At 42.0% G+C, this 19,618-nt stretch overlaps 1 protein-coding gene across 1 annotated transcript; it reads right to left on the reverse strand.

The window, feature by feature from the left end:
- Positions 1-11,700: 11,700 nt before the first annotated feature.
- LOC106495301 (lipase member K-like) lies at positions 11,701-19,059 on the reverse strand. Its single transcript, XM_013955755.2, has 9 exons — positions 18,955-19,059; positions 18,705-18,822; positions 17,183-17,381; positions 16,553-16,662; positions 15,709-15,845; positions 15,044-15,181; positions 14,850-14,921; positions 13,377-13,445; positions 11,701-12,001 (listed from the first exon to the last, which is right to left on the reverse strand). Exons 1-9 carry the CDS (start codon positions 19,057-19,059, stop codon positions 11,768-11,770), a joined length of 1,182 nt encoding a protein of 393 aa, XP_013811209.1. The 3' UTR covers positions 11,701-11,767.
- Between the last annotated feature and the right edge of the window lie 559 nt (positions 19,060-19,618).

Here is a 19,618-nt window from a genome sequence, read left to right on the forward strand (position 1 = left end):
GTCATGCCAACAGTAGCTCGAAGTACAGTGAAAAATGGTTACAATTTTTCCGGGTTCGATGTTCATTTTCAAACAGACAGAGTTAAAGAATCCCAACCTCCAAAAATTCTGAGCACCTCCAGTTCAAAGAAAACAAAACTTCTGACACTATACATGGAATTAAGATTCAGTGAGATAAATTTACAACTTCTGAATCCCTTGTCATTTAACAGAGAGAAAACTTCTTAGCAATTAAAAAAATGCATAGCATCATATACTTAAAGAATGAAATATATTTTTTTCACCAAAACTTAAACCAGCCAAGCAGCCTGTGAGAGTGGAAAGCTGTTTTCAAAGCATCAGTTGCAACCACCACCATCAGGCACATCATGGATCTATGTAAAACACTGCTCTTATTACTAATTCCTAATCTGGAGAGCACAACTCAACGTTCATGAAGGTGCACCAAACCATAACCTGTATCTGAAAAGTATAATGAGAAAAAAATCAGTTCAGGGAACATCAATAAAAGTTAATCTGGCAATAGATTGCCCAATAGAAGATCAGTAACAGTATGTTATAAATTGGTATGCAGGCTTGGGAGCTGTTGCTACCAGTGTGCAAAGTAATACTGAGGTTAATGTGGACTAATCATATCTATAATTAAGAGTGCAGCTTCAAATAATACACTTTAGGTTCTTCTTTCAAGTGAAATGAAGACATACTCATTTCATTGATAAGATGATAAGAACTCTGAGAAAGTTTTAACCATAATTGTATATTGCTTTTGAAATTGGAAGTTTTCACACAGAATGAATTATAAAGTGCTATAGCCTCTCCTACCCCACTGAACACCAGTGTGGTCATGTATCAGGGAATCAACTAGGTGTGAAATCATCTACATGATTGCAAATATTTACCTTATTACTGCATCTAGATCTGAAACAAAAGATCACAGGATAAGTTGGGTTGGAAGGGACCTCTGGAGTTTATCTCATCCAACTTCCTGCTCAAAGCAGGGCTCATATGGCATAGCTGCAGGTTCAAAGGCCCTTGCTCCATAACTGAAGTCTTCTGGCCTCCCCTAGGAAGCAGAACTGAAAAACAAAATCTTTGCTGCCAACCTTTAACAAAACTGTCAGCAAAACTGAGCAGGTGATGCTCCACTAAGACCGTGTTTGAAACTCCAGGCTTTGGCACCTTTCCAAAGGCATTCGCAGTCTTGGAGGTGCTTTCTGAGTTACAGATGGCAGCTGACACTCTCCCTTCGGCTTTAGAGGGACCAGGATTTCATGCTCCAAGTCCAGCCCTTTCTGGATTGATATCCAGCTGTTGGAAGGGGTACCCAAAATCATATCGTCATCCTCTCAAATCTTATGTTGTATCTGAAGCGGGCTTGTGTCTACTGCAGCAAATTATAGAAACACAGGAGCCAAGGACCAGCAGATACAGCTCCTGCTATCACACTCACCACGTCAAAAAGTTATTTGGATATAAAACTCATTGAGCTCCACCCAGAAACTATCCTGCAGTCTTTTTTGCCCCCTGTTCCAACAGAGCCTGTATTAAGACCTGCCTGTTCAGATGAGAGCTGGAATTTCCAGCCAAAATGTGTCAATTGCTAACTTTTATCCATGTTCTCATGAGCTTGATTTGAACTTTAGCCCACATAATGTTTTGACCTCTTTAATTATTTAGAATTAAAAAATAGGGTGAGAGTGTATTTCTTCCCACACAGGTTCTAATCACCATGAATTTATGGCCAGTTGTCAAAAACGGTGGGCAGCATCTTGCTCCTGATCCAGATGAGGTAAAAATACTCTAGAATATCTTGGCCTTGCAACAGATTACTATAGATTTATGCAGTGAGTTACTAGTTTGGAGAGAGAGGAGAAAACTAGGAGACAGAGAAGTTCTTAAACCATGCATCAGCAGAACTGCTCAACAGACCTTCCAGGCTCCTTAAATGAGCAAAACCCAACTCTATTATCAACATAGATGAGAAAAAACAGATCTATAATCAATATAAATTGCAATTTCCCTCCAAAAATCCTCAGTTCTTGATGACGTGAATGTGTTTGCTTTGGGAAAACACCCTCACAGCAATTGTGTTTCTGCAGGATACCAGATGCACAGCTGAGTACGCATCCTCCATTACTGCAGGGTGCTATTGAAGCTTCCTCCATTTCAAGAGGACCACCTCACTATCACCTGAGAGGTATTGTGAAGGACCTCCCATTTGCGAGAACAAAAATTTCATCCACCTTTTAACCTGTGCAGCTTTAAAGGGATTTATGTTCAGGCCGTTGTCTTCACATGCATCACAGACTAGCAATACTTCACCCCGGCCTAATTCTTCTTTTGTGAGAGAATGATTCTGGCACAAAAGACTAGTCTGATTATTTCAGAGAGAGCTGAATGTTCATGAGAAGAGCAACCTCTTACACCATTTCTTCATTGGTCTGCTTTTACCACTTACAAAAACTGAAGCCTCTGAGGGATGCTTGGATGAGTGCTCCCAAGTATGGTTCATTTCTTTTTCTCACTCTAAATGTGTCCAGGGAGAATTTATTGCATCTACATGCAACAAAAACTGTGCTTTAATCAATATGCTTCAAATTAACTAGCAGCCAGAACTTGCCCTGGTGGCTGTGTCTGAGACTAGATGGTTTGCCAATACACTCATGTCTCTGAAGAATTTTCTGTCAAGGAAAGTAAGAAAAATGCTTTGTCTATAAATTTCCAGGACATCCCAAAAGGGCTATTTTTCCAAGCCATAAGAAATTTGGGGGGATATAGAAATCACAGCATCAATGTGATGAATTACCAGCTTTCTTCCTACCATTTTCTCTCCCGCTTCCAGCTATCATTTGGTTCTTGCATGCAGCTACTCTTCCCAGCATCTCTTTTCAATCATTTTCAATCATTTCATCTTTTTCCAGGCACAAGTTTTGATTTTTTCAGCTTTTTTTGACATTTCTGAATAATCAAGTGGAGGTATGGATGTATTTAACACCTGAAAATACCTGCTTTCTCAAGTACATGTTCTGAGTGTGGTAAAAAATAGATAAATCCTGAAATAATCAGCTATAATTTCTGTTCACAGCTGTAGGGAAAAAAAAAAGAAAGAAACTAAATCCTTGAGACCAGAGCAATCCCAGATGAAAGCACAGAAAGCTGTGAACTGGTGAGAAGGCATAGAGAAAAACACAAATAGAGGCAGAGTTAGAAGAAATATTAACTGTGAAACTCCTGTTGTGCCCAGCGTGATCCACTTGTCTGAACTGCTATATCCCCATCACCTCTCAACATTTACAAAGGAATATAAAGGGCTTAGGTCTGCCCTCTCGTAACACTCATGATTAATTCCCTCCCCTGGCAGTCTCCAGACGTCAAGTCTGCATTTTGCCTTCTTGCTGCTTCATTCATGATAGGATAATTTCAGTGCATAAAATGTGAGTGGACGAAGGAACCTCTTTGCTCTTTAATTTTGTTTTGGGTATGTCATGGCCAAAGCCCTTTTGAATAAAATGCAGGTTTAGCATAAGGAATTTTACTTATGAAAATATGTGCTTCTATGTCACCTTTTAAATGAAACCACTTAATTGCCCAGCACGGGCCCTTCAAAGAGGTGGGTGACAGCTCATCGCTGCCTGGCCTGTGGGCTGCTTCTCCACTGGTCACGGTGATCTTGTCCTGGTGCTGAGGTGCACCCAACCCTGCAGTCCACTCGCAGGCATTGCTGGTGTTGGTCAAAGTGCTAATCAGCAAGGAAATTGCTTAACAAAGTGGGAATCTAACAGTGTGTAGGCTGGCAAGCCAGCCAGGACTCAAACAACATCAGATGATTTGCGTTAAGTTCTCACAGAGTGTCTTGGCTGTGTGTGTGTGTGTGTGTGTGCCTGGAGATGGAGCTCGTAGCTCCTAGGATGTTATAGGGGGAAGAATACGAACAGCCTGGCATGTTGATGGAGGTTATAAAAGTTAGAGATCTGAGAAAATTTTAAACATTTTTTTTCAGAAAACTGGGGAGGAGAGAGAGAGATTTAAATAACAAATCTTCCTTTCCACCCCTTTCCAAGTAAATGATTGTATTCAGAGGTGAGCAGCCTTTAAAGATGGAGTCTGTAGCAGAAGACAGGTGTATGAGCCTCCCCACCACCCGTGGTGCATTGGAGTATCAGCTGGGCAGCCTTTCCCCATCGCAGCTGCACCCAGCGCAGAGAAATGCTGTCACTGTGGGTTCATGACAGCTCCCTCCTTTGTTTCAGACTGATGCTCGGAAAGGGACAGAAAGAGATGGTATTGGTTCTGCTTCCAGTGGAAATGCCAAGAGGACAACCCTGAGGATGTGATTTGGTGTTTAACGTGGAATCAGATCACTGCCTTCTTAAGCCTTTGATGGAGGTGTTGCAAGGGGGAATAAGTGACAATCCTTGTGAGTTAAGACAAACATCAGTGTTCTCTGGTAATCAGATTAGTGTTACTTATCCTCTAGGATCACTCTGATGGGGAAGGAAGCGACAAACACAGGACACAAGGGTCTGAACTTGCTGGGCACCTCCATGCACCTGGAAAGTTGTCCCAGTGCCTGCAGCTCTCCTCAGCATATGGCCAGCTCTGGGCACCTCAGCCTATGGCTGCAGCATGGTCAAGAGGGCACCCAGGACCTAGTAGTCAGAACACACCAGGAGCGGGATCTCCTCCGAGTGAGCGTGTCCAAGGCCATGTACTCCTGCCCCAGCAGTGCTGAGCAGGGCACTCCCCATCTTGCTTGTCCATGCTGGGCAGACAGTGAGATGTGGTGCCAAAAGGAACAGGCTAGGACCACCCTGACTGCCCTACCAGCCTCCAACTCTGAAGAAAGACTGGTGCTGAGACCGGCCCTTTCATAACATCCATGGTTCCCTCTCCCTCTGTCAGAGGCTTTCACAACCCTCCACCTTCTTCCCCTGGGACCTCAAGGCTTTTAGCACATGCCAGCCCAGATGAGTGCCACAGCAGCATCTCAGTTCATTTTCAAGCCAGCAGGCTGTGACTCGCTCTTCCAGGAGCCCGTGAGCCCTGCAGCAAAAATGTGTTTGGAGTCCTTTTACTTAGGAATACATTCGTCCGTCAGCCGAGAGAGATTCTGCTGACTGGGATGGTGGTGAATTCCAACATGTGAGCTTAAGTTACCCTTTTCAAATAAAACACCATCTAATGAAATAGGGCTGCTCCTCCCGTGGAGCAACCATGGCCTCACAGCAGTGCTGAGGTTCATCGGTGCCCCAGATGAAATCATGTGGCACCAGTCAGGGATAGTGAACCAGGCTGGGGAGCAACAGGGCACTACCTTTGGGGTGGTGCACAGTCTGTCATAGCAGTGGTGACCAGGAATTTGCAGTCCAGCCTCCTGCTTGCAGAAGGACTGTTGCCAGTGCCAGGTTGGGGCTGCCGTGACTCTGTCTTGCTGAGACAGACCTGTCCAACTGCAGAGCAGCATCCAGGTTAAAGCACTGGTGGAAAACAATATTGCCAGCCTAGCACATGAAAAATAATTAATAGTAATTAATTATTCAGTAATTAATGCATTAGATTATTCAGTAATTAATTATTGTTATAATTAATGCATCAGAGGTTTCTGGTCTAGCTCCTGCAGTGCAGAGCATGGGCCCAGGTGACCATGAAGCACAAAGCACTGCTGTCCCACCAGGCTGGATTTCAAGTTATCAGATCGGCAGTCAAGATATCTGAACGGTCCTGTTTTTGCTGTCTGAACAAGAACAGAGAAATTCAGAGTTACAAAAAGTCACGATCCAGATCCTCCTTTGTCTCAAAGCACCAGCATGTTCATCCAAACCACAAAATATGCTAACCTCTGTTCCCCATCCTGGCTCCCAGGGAGCTCCCAGCTGTGTCACAGCCTCTTGTTTTGGTCCCATGCCTAAGTATCCTGCAGAATCAGTCAGTTTGGCTATTTGAATACACATGATCCAGTATTAATCTCTCTAAGGCCAGCGTGGAGTCTCACACACCCTACCAGGAACAGATCCAAGAGATGCAACACTGCTTTGTGTGGCACATTTTCCTAAGAAGAGCTTTGTGTAGCATGAAAGGATTGTGATCACCATGATCACTGGCTTCTCTTGCAGGGCATCAGTGAACTGTGTTAATCACTGAAGCAGCTTCAAGCTACATTGTTCTAAAATATTGCATCCCATGTATTCTATTATTGCATGAAAACATGTAAACTCCACAGTGGTAATGTGCTCTAGCATACGGTCCCTTGGTGACTAGTAGTTAAGTTCCTTTGTACAAAATGTCTCACACAAATCTTCAGGAAATACATATACATGAGAAAGGTTCTAATTCCAAATATGGATCTGCTTTGTGTAAATTTCAAGTATTTTTCTATGATCTTCTTATATTTAGTTCTGTTCCAAGATATATTCTATTAACAGTTGAGACTGACAGAATGATAGTCAGGTTGAGGTTGGAGGCACCCTGGAGGGCCTCCAGTTTGACCCCTGTCTAAAGCAGGGCCAGCTTCACAGGTAGAACAGGTTGCCCAGGGCTGTATCCAGATGGGTCTGGGCAACCCCTGAGTTTGGAGATCCCTATTGTCTCTGTAACCCCTTTGGGCAGTGGAGGATGCAGTTGGATCCCCCTTCACCTTCTCATCTCCTGGCTGAACAAGTCCAGCTCCCACAGCCTCTCCTCATATGCCCTGGCCTCCAGCCTCACCATTGCCATGGCCCTGCTCTGGACTTGTTCCAGTTTGTCAACATCTCTCTTACAGTGGGGACCCCAAACTGGACACAGTATCCAGATTTGGCCTTCCCAGTGCTGAGCAGAGGGAATAGCTGCTTCCCTGGGCTTGCTGGCTGTGCTCGTGCTGTTCCAGCCCCGCAGGGGGCTGGCCTTCCTTGCTGCAAGGGCGCGCTGCTGACTCTTGGCCAATGCGATGTGCCCGAGGACCCCCAGCCCTTGTCTGCAGAGCTGCTCCTCCAGCCAGTATGAGCCCTTCCATCTGTATAGGGCTGCTCTGTCCCAGGGCAGGACTTTGCTTTTTTTTTTTTTGTTGCCCTTCAGATGGTTCCTGCTGGCCCATTCTCCCTGCCTGTCAAGGTCCCCCTGAAGCCATGCTCTCTGGTGTGTTAAAGGCTCCCACCCCATTTTGGTGTTGTCCAGAAAGTTGCCAAGGGTGCTTTCCAGCCTACTGCCAGGTCTCTGGTAGAGAAGTTAAACAATATCTGCTTTACTATCTATACCTGAAGAACACCACTTGCTAGAGCCATTGGCTCATAACCTTTGAGCTTGATGGTTCAGCTAGTTGTACTTACCTTGTAATCCACCCATCCAGCACATTTCACCTCAGTTTGGCTACCAGGATACTACGAGAGACAGCCTGAATGTGTTTACAGCCCGAGTGAAGTCATGCTAAATAGAATCCTCTGACATTAAAGCTGAAACGCACCGCTGATGAACGGTAGTGGGTAATGAAGACCTTCCTGTTCCCTAGTACAGGGGTCACGCTAGGAGAAACGAGACTGTGAGGAGAGGAAGAGAGAGCTGGGCCTGTTGGATCTGCCACAGGGAGGCTGGGGAGATCTGTGAGCAGCCCCTGACTGTGGGATAGGCAGAGACAGAAGGGATGGATGGGGTCAAACCCTTCTTGGCAGCAGCAGGCGATATAACAAGGGGCAATGACCATAGATCACAGCCCAGGGGGTTCAGGTTGAACATGAGGAAGCACTTTTCCTCCAGAGTGGGAGCATCCTTGGGTCAGCTCACCAGGGAGGTCAGGAATGTACGTCCTGGGGGGTTTCAGGGCTTGATTGGGCCAAGCCATGGCTGACTCAAAATTAGGTTGGCAGCGGTCCCACTCTGAATAGGAGGTTAGATCAGAAACCTCCCAAGTTTCCTTCCAAAAATGCATACGGGACTCTGTGGTGACCAGTAACATCAAAGATGGTAGGATACCTCCTGGATTCAGCATGATGCCAAGTGCAACATGTCTCAGAAGCACAGCAAAATGCTTTGGAGAAAAATAGGAAAAATAAGCACTAAATCATGAATTGTTTACTACAAGTGACGTGGCCTTATGATATACAAGGAAACCATAACTAATGCAAACTTTTCTTCATGAATAACATTTATTAAGTTTTTGTTTCTGCTGATGACTTTGTTCTCCATAGAGAAAAGGCTTAGGATAGGCTTTTTCAGAAAAGGAACAGAGGATAAAACATAGAAAATGGTTGCACTACTGCATAGATACATGGTGTGCCCTCGTCTTGAGTGCTGGGTATCATTTTGGTCCCCTCACCCCATGTTAAAAGGAAAGTGGTAGAATACATTTTGGAGAAATTCGGAGAAATTTTGGATGACCAAAGCTGTGAAATGGCTTTGTATGATAAACTGAGAGACTAAGTCTTCAGTCTACTTGAAATTTTCTCAGCCTGAGGAAAGATGATCAAGGTTTTCAAAATCCTCAGTGATGTGAAGAGAGAGAGTGGAGATGGGTCATTTTACTAGACATAAGGACATAATCCTTCCCCATTAGAGTGGTGCCACCCTGGGGCAGGGCCCTGAGCAGATGGGGATCACCATCCTTGGGGATTGCTGAGACTTGCCTGGAAATGGCCCTGAGCAACCTGCTCTACCTGTGACATTGGCCCTGCAGTGAGCTGGGGCCGGACTGGAGACCCCCACCCAAGGGTGCCTCTAGCCTGAGCCTGGCTGTGATTGTGTGATTCCTCCTGCAGAAATGGCAGTGATGCTTGCAGGAGGATGGTTCAAAACAAACTGAAGTAGGTGATTCTTCCCTAGTAGTTATCTGTGGAACTTCTTGCCAAATGACACTGCAGATGCTTAAAGTCTACATGGATTCATAAAGCAAGTGGACAAAGCTTTGCAAAATCCTTTGCGGACTCAAAAAATGATGGGTGCCACAGCTGGCTTTGGAGGGTGGGAGAGTGTGGGAAGAATCCCAACCGACTTGCTCTGCTCTTTCTGGTCACTGCCAAAGGCACAATACAGGCTAAGATGGAAATTTCCTCTGACACAAGAGTAGCTTCATATAACCTTATAGTACTTAGCAGGGCCAGCGCAAGGATATCCTGCATCAGAAAGGAATTACTGTCATTCACTCCTAGCAAGTAAATTCTATCAAGAAAGAAGAAAATCACCCACAACAGTGTTTAGAAAGACTGTTCTCTACCTGCAATTATTTTTTGTATTTTTTTCCCCATATTTCTTGTCATCCTAGTCCTTCTGACAATCACATTCTTAAAATATTTATCATGTTTTTCTGATGTCTCAGAAGTTTGACTGGTAGAAACAAAGATGTTAAAAATAACTGTTCTTCTTCAGGCTGAAGAGAAGATGGTCAACAAATCGTGACACGTCCTATCTGGAATTACCACTTTCTCTGTAAATGCCGAAGTACAAGAAATTCAGCAGGTGCAGCATGGTGCAAAGTGGAGCTTCCCACTTTGAACAGCAGCAGCAATTTAGTTGGTCCCTTGCAAAATATCCAGACTGTCTGTTGCAATAAACAAGTCCTGTGAATTTGAGAGTCTCACTCTGCTCTACTCAGTCTGTCTTTGAAACAATCCTCATTAACACTAAAACAAAAGTTAGATTGCGACTATCACACTTCCAAACTCAAGGCAGAGACAGATTTTTCAGCCACCCTGGCTTCCTAGCTTTGTCAAGAGTCCAGAGTCACAAATGGAAATGGCATTTTGGGTTAACTATGCACAGAAGGGGCTGCATGGCCAATTGTTTTCTGTAAGTTTCTATGGACAAATGCTGAACTGAAGAAAGAACTAAGGCCTCCTGACCACTCAAGATAAATGCAATGGTCAGATCAGCAAGTGTGACCAAATATTATACAGCTGGCATCCGCTTTAAAAGGGATTGGCTGGAAAAAAATCAGAAAGAATTCTTTAAATGAATACAGGTTAAAATGGGAATTACAGCCTCTCTCAAGAAGCTTTTCACACCATGATGGACCCTCTTTTCTCTCCTGTTTGGGGGAACACATGCAAAGACCAGCAACCCACCATAACAGGTCCTATATTTTGGGCAGTCAACAAGGTTGAAGGATGATGTCCTTCTGCACTGAAAGGTTAAAAATATTTCAGACCCTACAGAGAAGGAAAAGGGTCTATTTTTAAACAACAGCTAGTCAACATGATATAGGTAGCTAGTGAGCATCCCAGTATTACATGGAATGAGCAGGCTTCCTTTTCACAGTAGAAAGTAGATGGACCTGTTTAAGAGCAGGAGTAACCTGACGTACTCCCTGGCCTGTTTTCTTCTGCTCAGCATTCCCCACTTATATCTAAAATATTGATAAATGGTATCTCTTAGAACAGGAAAAATAGTCATCACAATGCTTAATACTAAAATTAAACCCACCTCTTCTTCCTTATGTTGCTAACTAAAGATTAATGTACCTAGTTGGGTTTTAGAGAGGATCTGTATACTTTGTTTCATGTAAACTCAATAATAACAAATCAGCCTCTATTTTCCTGTGTATGTAGGGAGCCTGAGATGAAAAAGCATTTTCTCAGATGTTTGCCCATGCAAAGAAATTCTGCTGTAGTTCTGTTCAGAGCAAATACTCAGAACCTATCAAGTTAGCTGAGACAGATTTAACACAATTCACTCAAAACCTGTAGAGACATGAAAATGTAGAAGGTTTGCTTCTTAAAATTGCAAGATTTTATCTTATTTTTTGTAAAGTATAGTACTGGTGTTAATATTCAGTCAAGTGCAGACTGAACCCTCCATGGTTTGGTGACTAGCTGTATCCAGGGTCTGCTGTGTAAATGATTCCCTACCAGGTGTGATTTTTGTGGCATTGCTTGGTGCTGCACTTATGTACATACTGAATTTGAACAAAGTGCTTTGGTCAGCAAATATGCTACTCAAAATGAATGACTCAATGGTATTACAAAAACACCTCAGATAAAGCCTAAGACTTGGGCACTTTGTACATACTCTAAACCCCTTTTTGCTTTAGCTTTTGTACATTGCATTATACAATTGCTGGACTGTCTTTCTTATAACTGCATTTCATTATTTGTTTCTCTGCAGATTCTTCATTTTTGGCTTCTCAATACTCGAAGGAAAAAAACCCAACATTCCAAATGTGATTAACTACTATTTTTATTGAATTTCAGAGACATTAGTATTGCAGCTATGGGTATTTTTCACATATGTATCATTGCTGTGTTTTTTCACCTATTAGATCTCTTTCTGACCCATGCCAGTAGTTTTACAGGTCCAGGAATAACAGTGTGAGCCATGAGACAGCAATAGTGAATTCTCTAGGCCTGATGAACTTTGCCAGTAATCAGCTGACTTAGGATTGGTTCCAGACACCCAGTTTCATAAGTCTGTGTGGTCTCAGTGGAACTGCAGGTACTTTAAAGCTAACCACACGTGAAAGGTGTATATAGCTATACAGGATTCACTGTGTCTCAGAGAGAAGATCATTGTGACGCTAGTCTGAATGAAAAGCCTGAAGGCCCAATTTCCTTGCCTGTTTCCTACACCTTATAAATAAAGCATGGCTGATGTTTGTGAAAGCAAAGATGTGCTGTTCGTGAATGGCATAAATATACTCAGGCTCCTTCCCCCACCCTATCACTGTTCAAATTTACTGCAGAATTTTTCATTCAAGTACACTCAGATGGTCAAAAGAGTCACAAATTTTAAAATCCTTAAAATAATATTAATCTAACAAGACATATCAGCAAAAATGTATCAAATCCTCGGTCTACAAACAGTACTTCTATGGATTCCTCCTCATCACGTCAACAATGTCTTTATATAAAACATCTGTTGCATTGAGACTGAGTAAGAAATCCAAATGGTTCCACTCAGGAATTAACTTGTGGTAAACAAGGTTAGCTATTTGTGGAAGTAGGAGGGCAACATCCCTAGGATCAGCCAGACAGTCATCTCCTCCATACCAGATGGCAGTTGGCACTTTCATGTTTCTCACATTGTAGAGTGGTGGAGCCATCTAGAAAAAGCAGAAAAAGACAATTTCACAAAAGAGAACAAGTACGTGCTGCAGTGCAAAAAATTATGCACTAAAAAGAATAATTGTTATTGATTTGGAATTAAACAAAAATTACTACAAAGGTTTTCTAGAAAGAAGAGAAATCTGTATTAAAAGATGCAGATGGATTAAGTGTGTTACAATTTTGCCCAGAGAACAGGTGTAAATTAGTTCTGCCATGTTAGAAATTTTGGTTCTTATTCTACAGATAATTGGATCTAATTCAGCACATAGTAGAAGATAATTGCCTTGAGAAGTCACACTGAACTTCACGTGGTGGCTTCCATTAATGGCAAGCTACAGCAGTGGCAGGGGATATCCTAAGGCACAGCCGGACAATGTCTTCAGGAAGACAAACCCAAATGCAGCATCTCTCTTCTGTTTTCTTTTTACAGCCTCAGAATTGCACCAAAGTTGTACCCCTTATTCTGTAAGCCAGTTGATAAGTAGACAAAATTATGGTTGCCCTGACCTGGTGTTAGTGATAGCCCTGCTTCAAGCAGGGGATTGGACTGGAGACCTCTAAAGGTCCCTTGCAACCTGCTCTGCTGTGATTCTGTGATTACACCTCATACAAGCACTAGCATTTCTTTCAGCTTCTTAATAGCAGGAAAGTTTTTGGAAGCAAGTTTTTGAAAATGAGATGTATCTGGAGGGTTCTGTTAGCTCAACACCACAAGGTCTTGTCATCGGGTGATTTTTCAGAGCCAAATCTCCTCATTTGCATTGTAATTCTTCCAGTTAAAGAGCTTACCACTATCTGAGGGATTTGATTTTTCTTGCGTAAGCACGCAAGAAGCTTTTTTTCTGAACTATGGTTCAGAAAATATATACCTCTGATACTCTTCTTGCCATTGAAAAAGAATTGCCTAGGCTCCCAAAGGATGCAAATTTAACCGTTCATCATTCGTCTTGCAATGTTGGGTCTGGGTGCAAAAAGGGCTTAGTGCCTTGATTTCCATCAAAAGCAGATAGAATTTACAACCAGGTCAAAGACTTCTGTTTTACGAGTTTCAGATAAAAACTGGTCACCCAGTAATTGTTGCTTTTGTATGTCAGATTATGGTCTCCAATGAAAACACTGGAGAAGTGGAAAAGATCTAATACTTTATTCCATTTGGAAGATATTTATAAAATAAAGTTTAGAATAGAAAACACTCGTTTCAAGTGGAGGTCCTGCTGACTTACTGCTTGCATGCCCAACTTGTGTGCTTTGTTAAGAGAGGACAATAAATTCAGTGGAATCACAACAGACTTATGCAAGCAAGCATGGATGGGAACAGAACATGGGAGTGAAAAGAAAGGCCACAACTCTCGTACATTTGAAGCAGCTTACCTGTCCATAGCGAAGATTGTTATATACACTTCCCCCATCAAAAGCTTTCAGTGTACCACTTTGAACTCCCTACAACAAAAATCAGAGGGAAATGTTTAAGTGAAATAGTCAGAGTAAGCATGCAAAAGTTAGCTCCCGAATTATTTGTCAACATTAGCTTTTTTTCAGGTTTGGAAGGAAATCTTTCTGTCTATTGTAAATGAAGGGGAGGATGACATGAAGGCAGACAACAGAATATATTCCCAAGGATGAAGTGGATTTCTTAGAGTAAATGTTTGTGGTTCCTCCAGAAAAGAAGTGGTCGTCACAGTCAAAGGGTACTGAAGTCCATTTTGATTACGACACATCTATTTCTTTCCCATTTCCTTCCAGTGGTACAGTACAGAGAGGGAAAAGGGGATCTTTGGCTTCCTAAATTTAGAGGGACATTTGCACATGATGTTTTCAGAGGCAAACAAGGCATTATGGTCTAGACTAAATTATAACTCTGTGGGGACACAATCAATTTAAAAGAGGAAACTCAAAAGTTGGTGATCATCATTGAACCGGGAAGATTTTTCAGGTGTATCTCACATGTCTGTCCTAGGTCTGGTACAATTTATTATTATTGTTAATTTGGATAAATGAATAGAGATTATGTTTATATAGTTTGTGATTAACACCAGGAAGGAAGGAATTGAAAATGTTTTAGAAAATGGGATTACAATCCAAAATATTCTTTGTAAATTCAAGAATCAGTCTGAAATGATACTATCAAAGATGTGGTTTTGAAGGAGTCTCTGAGCATCTCTCATCCAAATTCGGTCTTCTGGAATGTGACTATCACCAGTACAAGGTCAAGGCAGCCATGACTTTTCCCAGACAAGCCCTGAAACCCTCCATGACCGAGATCCCTCACCTCCCTGGTGACCTGGCCCAGGGCTGCTCCTCCTTCAGAGGAAAAAGTGTTTTCTCAAATCCAACTTGAACCTCCCAGGCTGTATTTAGTGCACATTGCCCCCAGGTTTGCTGTTTGTCTCTACTCGTCAGATAAGTCGAAATTCAATAAATAGTTTTATACCACTTTACACATAGAAAAGAAAATCCAGTGGACATATACAGAATGAGGACTAAAATGTCTAAGCAACAACACTTCATAAAATCATATGATATGATAAAATCATAGAAAAAGTTCAAAAGTTATACTTGGGTCTCAGCAAGAGTACCATACTAGGAAGAAGCTGTGCTCTGCATACAGCCTATGGCACACTCTTTAAAGAATATGTCTGAACAGTTTAGGGTCCAGAAGTGATCAAAAAGAGACCATTTGAATCCATGATCTACAGAGAAATGTGCAAACAACTGGGTATGCTTAATCCAGGGAAGAGAAGATCATAGCAGAATTCCAGTGCCATAGTGGCTCTGATGGTGACTATTGTTCACATCCACAAGGGGAAGAGTTTTCTGCGCAGGAAACTAGCTGATAAAGTTTACCTGTATCCAGTGGATTACATTTTGTACTGATGTTCCTGCTGGGGCATGTGCTGCGTATACATCTGCTCGGCTCTGAAAGGAAACGAGCATTTCACAACAGGTTTCATTCAGCTCTGCAAAGCAGGGCAGGCAGTCTCAAGGCTTTATCTTTCGGAAAGATATTGAGGGCCCACTGTAAATTTATTCCTACATACCATATTTACTTTCTTCCAGTTAAATCCAAAGAGCATAAACATGACGTTCCTGCAGGTCTTTGAATAAGGACAGAATTTTGTAAGGAACAGTTCAAACAAGGAAGTGTGTGGTAAGAATTCTTTGGTGCCAAACATTGCCTGTAAGATTACAAACAAATGTATCAATAAAATACAAAGATTGGTCATGCTTTTCCTCAAAGGACTACAACTTCATAGCTTTTATTTTACTTCCATACTGAGATATCTCTGTTGCCCATAAGTAGCCCTTCCTGGCATTCTGCTAAATGTTTTCATTGCATAGTTTTATATGCATGACAACCTACCTTCATTATACTTCTACCTTAAACGGTAGGGCTCTCCATATCACTTTTATTTACCAACATTTTGCTACCCTACTGTGTGCACATCTGTCATACCACTAGCTCTCAGGCCCTAATTCTGCTATAGCATTTTGGATATTAAATTCAGGACAACACAGAAAGATTCTGGATTGAGATGTGTGATTCTCTTTATTATGAAAATAGATGGAGCGTTAACCACCTGTGGTCCAAAAATACTCCCGTAAATGATTTGAAATATGCTGTGTAGGTCATTTCAGAATCTCTATGAAAAATTATATTATTCTTGGCTGAACAAAATATAATCTGTTTAAAGGACCAACATACCTTAAGCCCATGGTCAGAAAAGAGCGCGAGCTTTTTTAGTGGACTTCGAACAAAATTAACTGATGCCACAGGAGCTAAAGCAATGTACACTTTGATTTTCTGAGCCAGCTCAGGCATAGTGGAAAAGGCTACAAAAGCTAAAAAACACAGAAGAAGAGGAAAATAGCTTACTTTTTTAAGGCACTCAGGTACACAGTTAACTTTTGTAAGAACTGTTTTAAAAATCTCAAAGAAAATGGAGACATTCTATGTTGTCATAGGGTCAGTCAAAAAGAGTAAACTTGCTAAACCTTTGCCTTGACAATCATGGGTGGGCAGTGATACAGGCCAATTTCCAAGTGTTCCTCCTGCTTGATAGCTGGGTTGAGATTAAATTTTCAGACTGAACTTCTATCTCAAATCTGACTATAGTCCCAAAAATGAGTTTTGAAATGACACCTCTTTACTTTGGGAATTATCTATTATTTTGACTATACTGGCCAAAACTAAGATTTGGCAAGCAATAGAAATTGTTCTGCTATTTTTGTAAACAGTGCAGAGCACGTACTACTAATCAGTGCTGCACTGGTTTCTTCTAAGACTTTCATATCAACAGTGCTGTCACCTAAATATCTGTGTGTCTCTCCACACCAGAGTAAAAGGAAGCTAGCATGATCTTAAGCATAGGTAGGTTGAAGGAGTTGTATTTTGACTGGTTCATTGGCCAAGGTGAAGACAGTAGGTTGAGATATATTGAGCTTATATTCATGTTCAGTTTCCAGCACAGTGGAAAAAAGACAACATGGCATATGCGGTTAAGATTAGAAATGTTATATTGCAGAAAGCTGTTCCCCACTTCACTTACCTATAGTGGTGCCTTGTGAATGACCAATGTAATACAACCGCTTTTGTCCTGTTTTCTGTTCAATAAAATTTATCATTGCTGGGAGGTCATATTTAGCCATTTCATCAAAGCTGCAAAAGGAAAATTAGCTGTCTTACTGATAGATGCAATATCTACATCTAAGTGTCAATCATCAACAAACCAAAAAAACAGTGTGGAGGATATGACAGCCCCATAAATTTCTCCATGCTACTTAGTGTGTCCTTCGGTAAGCACGTGGTTAGGAAAACTAATGCATGTGAGACATTTTACGTGTATTCCTAGAGAGTTCCCAACATCTTCTGTAAGCCACTTGCCTTCCTCTTGCCAATTAAACAGTTTTTTGAAAGAACTAATAAGGTCCAGCAAGACAATATTTTCAGGTGTGAATATGGGAATCACAGGCTGAGATAACAACAGTCTGACTTCTGGGGGTGTAAAAAACATTGACTGCAGCCAGGCACATGTTTTTTCACCACATCTAAAAAATTGTATTCATTATGCACCTAAAATATGTGGATGCACTTTAATTTATCCCAGTTCATTTCTCACCTAGCTAAGACAGCATCACTTTTTGAACATGAAAGGAGTTAGATGTGTCTTAGTTCTTACCTGAAAGCCCAGAATTCCTCTCGTATGGGAGAGAGGGTCAGGTGTCGTTTGCACCAAGTGTTCCCTCTGCTGTTTCCTATCCAAACGTCATAGCCAGCGTCCGCGAGAATGAAGCCCAGGCTGTTGTTAGCCAAATTGGTAACCCATACGCTTCCTTCTCCAAGTAAACCATGCTGCAGAAATGCAATGGGCTTTGGACCTGAAAGACAGGCATCAGGATGATTTCTTTTTAATGATGTCTGACAGCACTTGAGACAGTTTAGAGACTCTTTTCCTTGTTAATTATGGTAGCCAAAGTGCACTGAGGTATGTGTCAATATCAGGTAGTCCTGTTTCCCTTGATTTTAGTAAAACAGATTTGTTATGTAGTAGATGCACCAGATACACTATAACTCAGAGCATTTTCCCTGGTATCTTATTCCCAACTTCCCTGCTGACGCATACCTCTCTGCAGATGACCTATCATTAGGTTAGTGAACACCTAGGGTTGGGGGACAGTATATGGAAAACACAGTCTTCCCTGGCTCCTTACTTTCCCCAATGCCTAAATAATGCTGGAAGGTCTTCCCCACTTGTCTCCCACACCTTGAGGCAGGTCCCTAATACTATTATACTAATGTAAATATATAGAATACATAATATGGTATTATAAAACATTATGCTATTATAAAACAACAGATACCATTACTCCCTTCACTCTAAATGAAAACAGCTGGTGCTGCCTTTTCTGAGGGGTCTAAAAGCATCTGCTTTTGTCTGCAAAACATTATCAGGTCAGGTATTTTTGGAGACCTAAGTTCTCCATCTCAGCAGGCTTTTGGCAAAGTTGCTCTGTCAGGAGCATTAGCAGAACTCAGGTGCCTAGGGAGCTCTGTAGACAAACACGGAGGTACCTGGAGAGGTGAGATGATAAGATGCAACTTTTTAGTTGAAGTTTTGGATCTAGAGCCTCCCAGTTTTGCTCAAACCTCTCTCTCCCTCATTTCCCCAATCTTTCATCTTTTCCCTCCCCTCTGCTTTTGTGAACACAGGGAGGACACAGCCAGTGACTCCCTCAGGTGCTATGACTTCTCTGCTCCCTTCAGTGTCATTTCTCACAGGACAACAGGGCCCCATGGAAGCTGCTCAAGGTTTTAGCTGAAATATGAAACTGCTCTGTTGATCTGCCACGCAGCTGCAAGATTGTGTAATAGAAGCCAAGCTCCCAGAGAAAATCCATGGTGCTAGGAGTGCACAGGGCAACACTGGGTGGAATAGATGGGCTAGTACTCACTGATAAGATTGCAGCCTGCTGGGTGCATGGGACATCACCCACACCCAGAGAGAAGAAAACTCTGCCACGTCACTGCAGGGAATCATCCTTTCCTGTAAGTTCTTACTGATCAAAAAAATCTTTACACATACCAAAGCCATGGTTATCCCTGGGATCTGGAAAAGCCTCCTGCACAAAGCCTTGGTTTTTCAAGCAGAGGACAACGTTTTAAGGTATGGGTTTTCTGTATAACACAGACATTAATTTTACCTTGGTTTTCAGCATTTCCTCTCCCATGAGGAATTCTGTTAATCTGAAGGATATAGCCATCTTCTGTTACGACATCATACTCCTCACTGGGATAACCCCAGAAGGAGATCATTTCACTCTGCAAGAAGGGAAAACAAAGAATAAAGGTAATCATCAAGGTAAACCATAAAATTAGTATTAAACTTTCAATAATTTATATTGACTGTTTCCCAGAGACTTATTGCCTCTGCCTCAATACCACCATACTTACAATATTCATATGTGCTTCTGGATTCTTAGCACAAGGAAAACGAAAGGGCTGTTGCTCAGATGCCATCCCACGGACCAAGGACATCAGAACTACAGCCAGCCACATCTTGGGTTTGCCTAGAACAACACATCTACTGCAACAATGCTATCAAAATCAACAGACCTTCAAACTGTATCTGTACTTACCAAGTTTTGAGTTCATACTGCTTAGATGCCTGCTTGATATTCAGAAACACTGCTTACCGATCAAAATTCAGGAGATTCAGACGCTCATGGGAAAGAACAACCTGTGCTTTCCTTATAAGTTTTCAATGGGGATTTACAGCAGCTAAAGGAGAGACTTGAGCAGGAAAACACCTCAGACAGGACTCAGACTTAGCCTGGTGGCTTCAATAATTGTTTCTAGCATTAATGAATATGTACTGACTCAGGGAACACATCCTAGTCAGAATATTTTCAGTGAGGTGGAAGAGAGTTTCAGAAATTCTAGTAAGTAAGGGGCAAGGCAACAATCCTCGCAATGCTCTTTACAGACCATTGGAAATTGCAGTGTGTGTTGAAATACAGCATCATTTGCCTGATGTTTTTTCTGTTAGTGTTCGTTTAATATATCTGTTCCTGTCCAATAACAAAACCCAGAAAACACTCTTGGGCCTCAGTCTGTC

The sequence above is a fragment of the Apteryx mantelli genome, chromosome 7 (genome assembly GCF_036417845.1).
Source record: "Apteryx mantelli isolate bAptMan1 chromosome 7, bAptMan1.hap1, whole genome shotgun sequence".
Lineage (NCBI taxonomy): Eukaryota > Metazoa > Chordata > Aves > Apterygiformes > Apterygidae > Apteryx > Apteryx mantelli.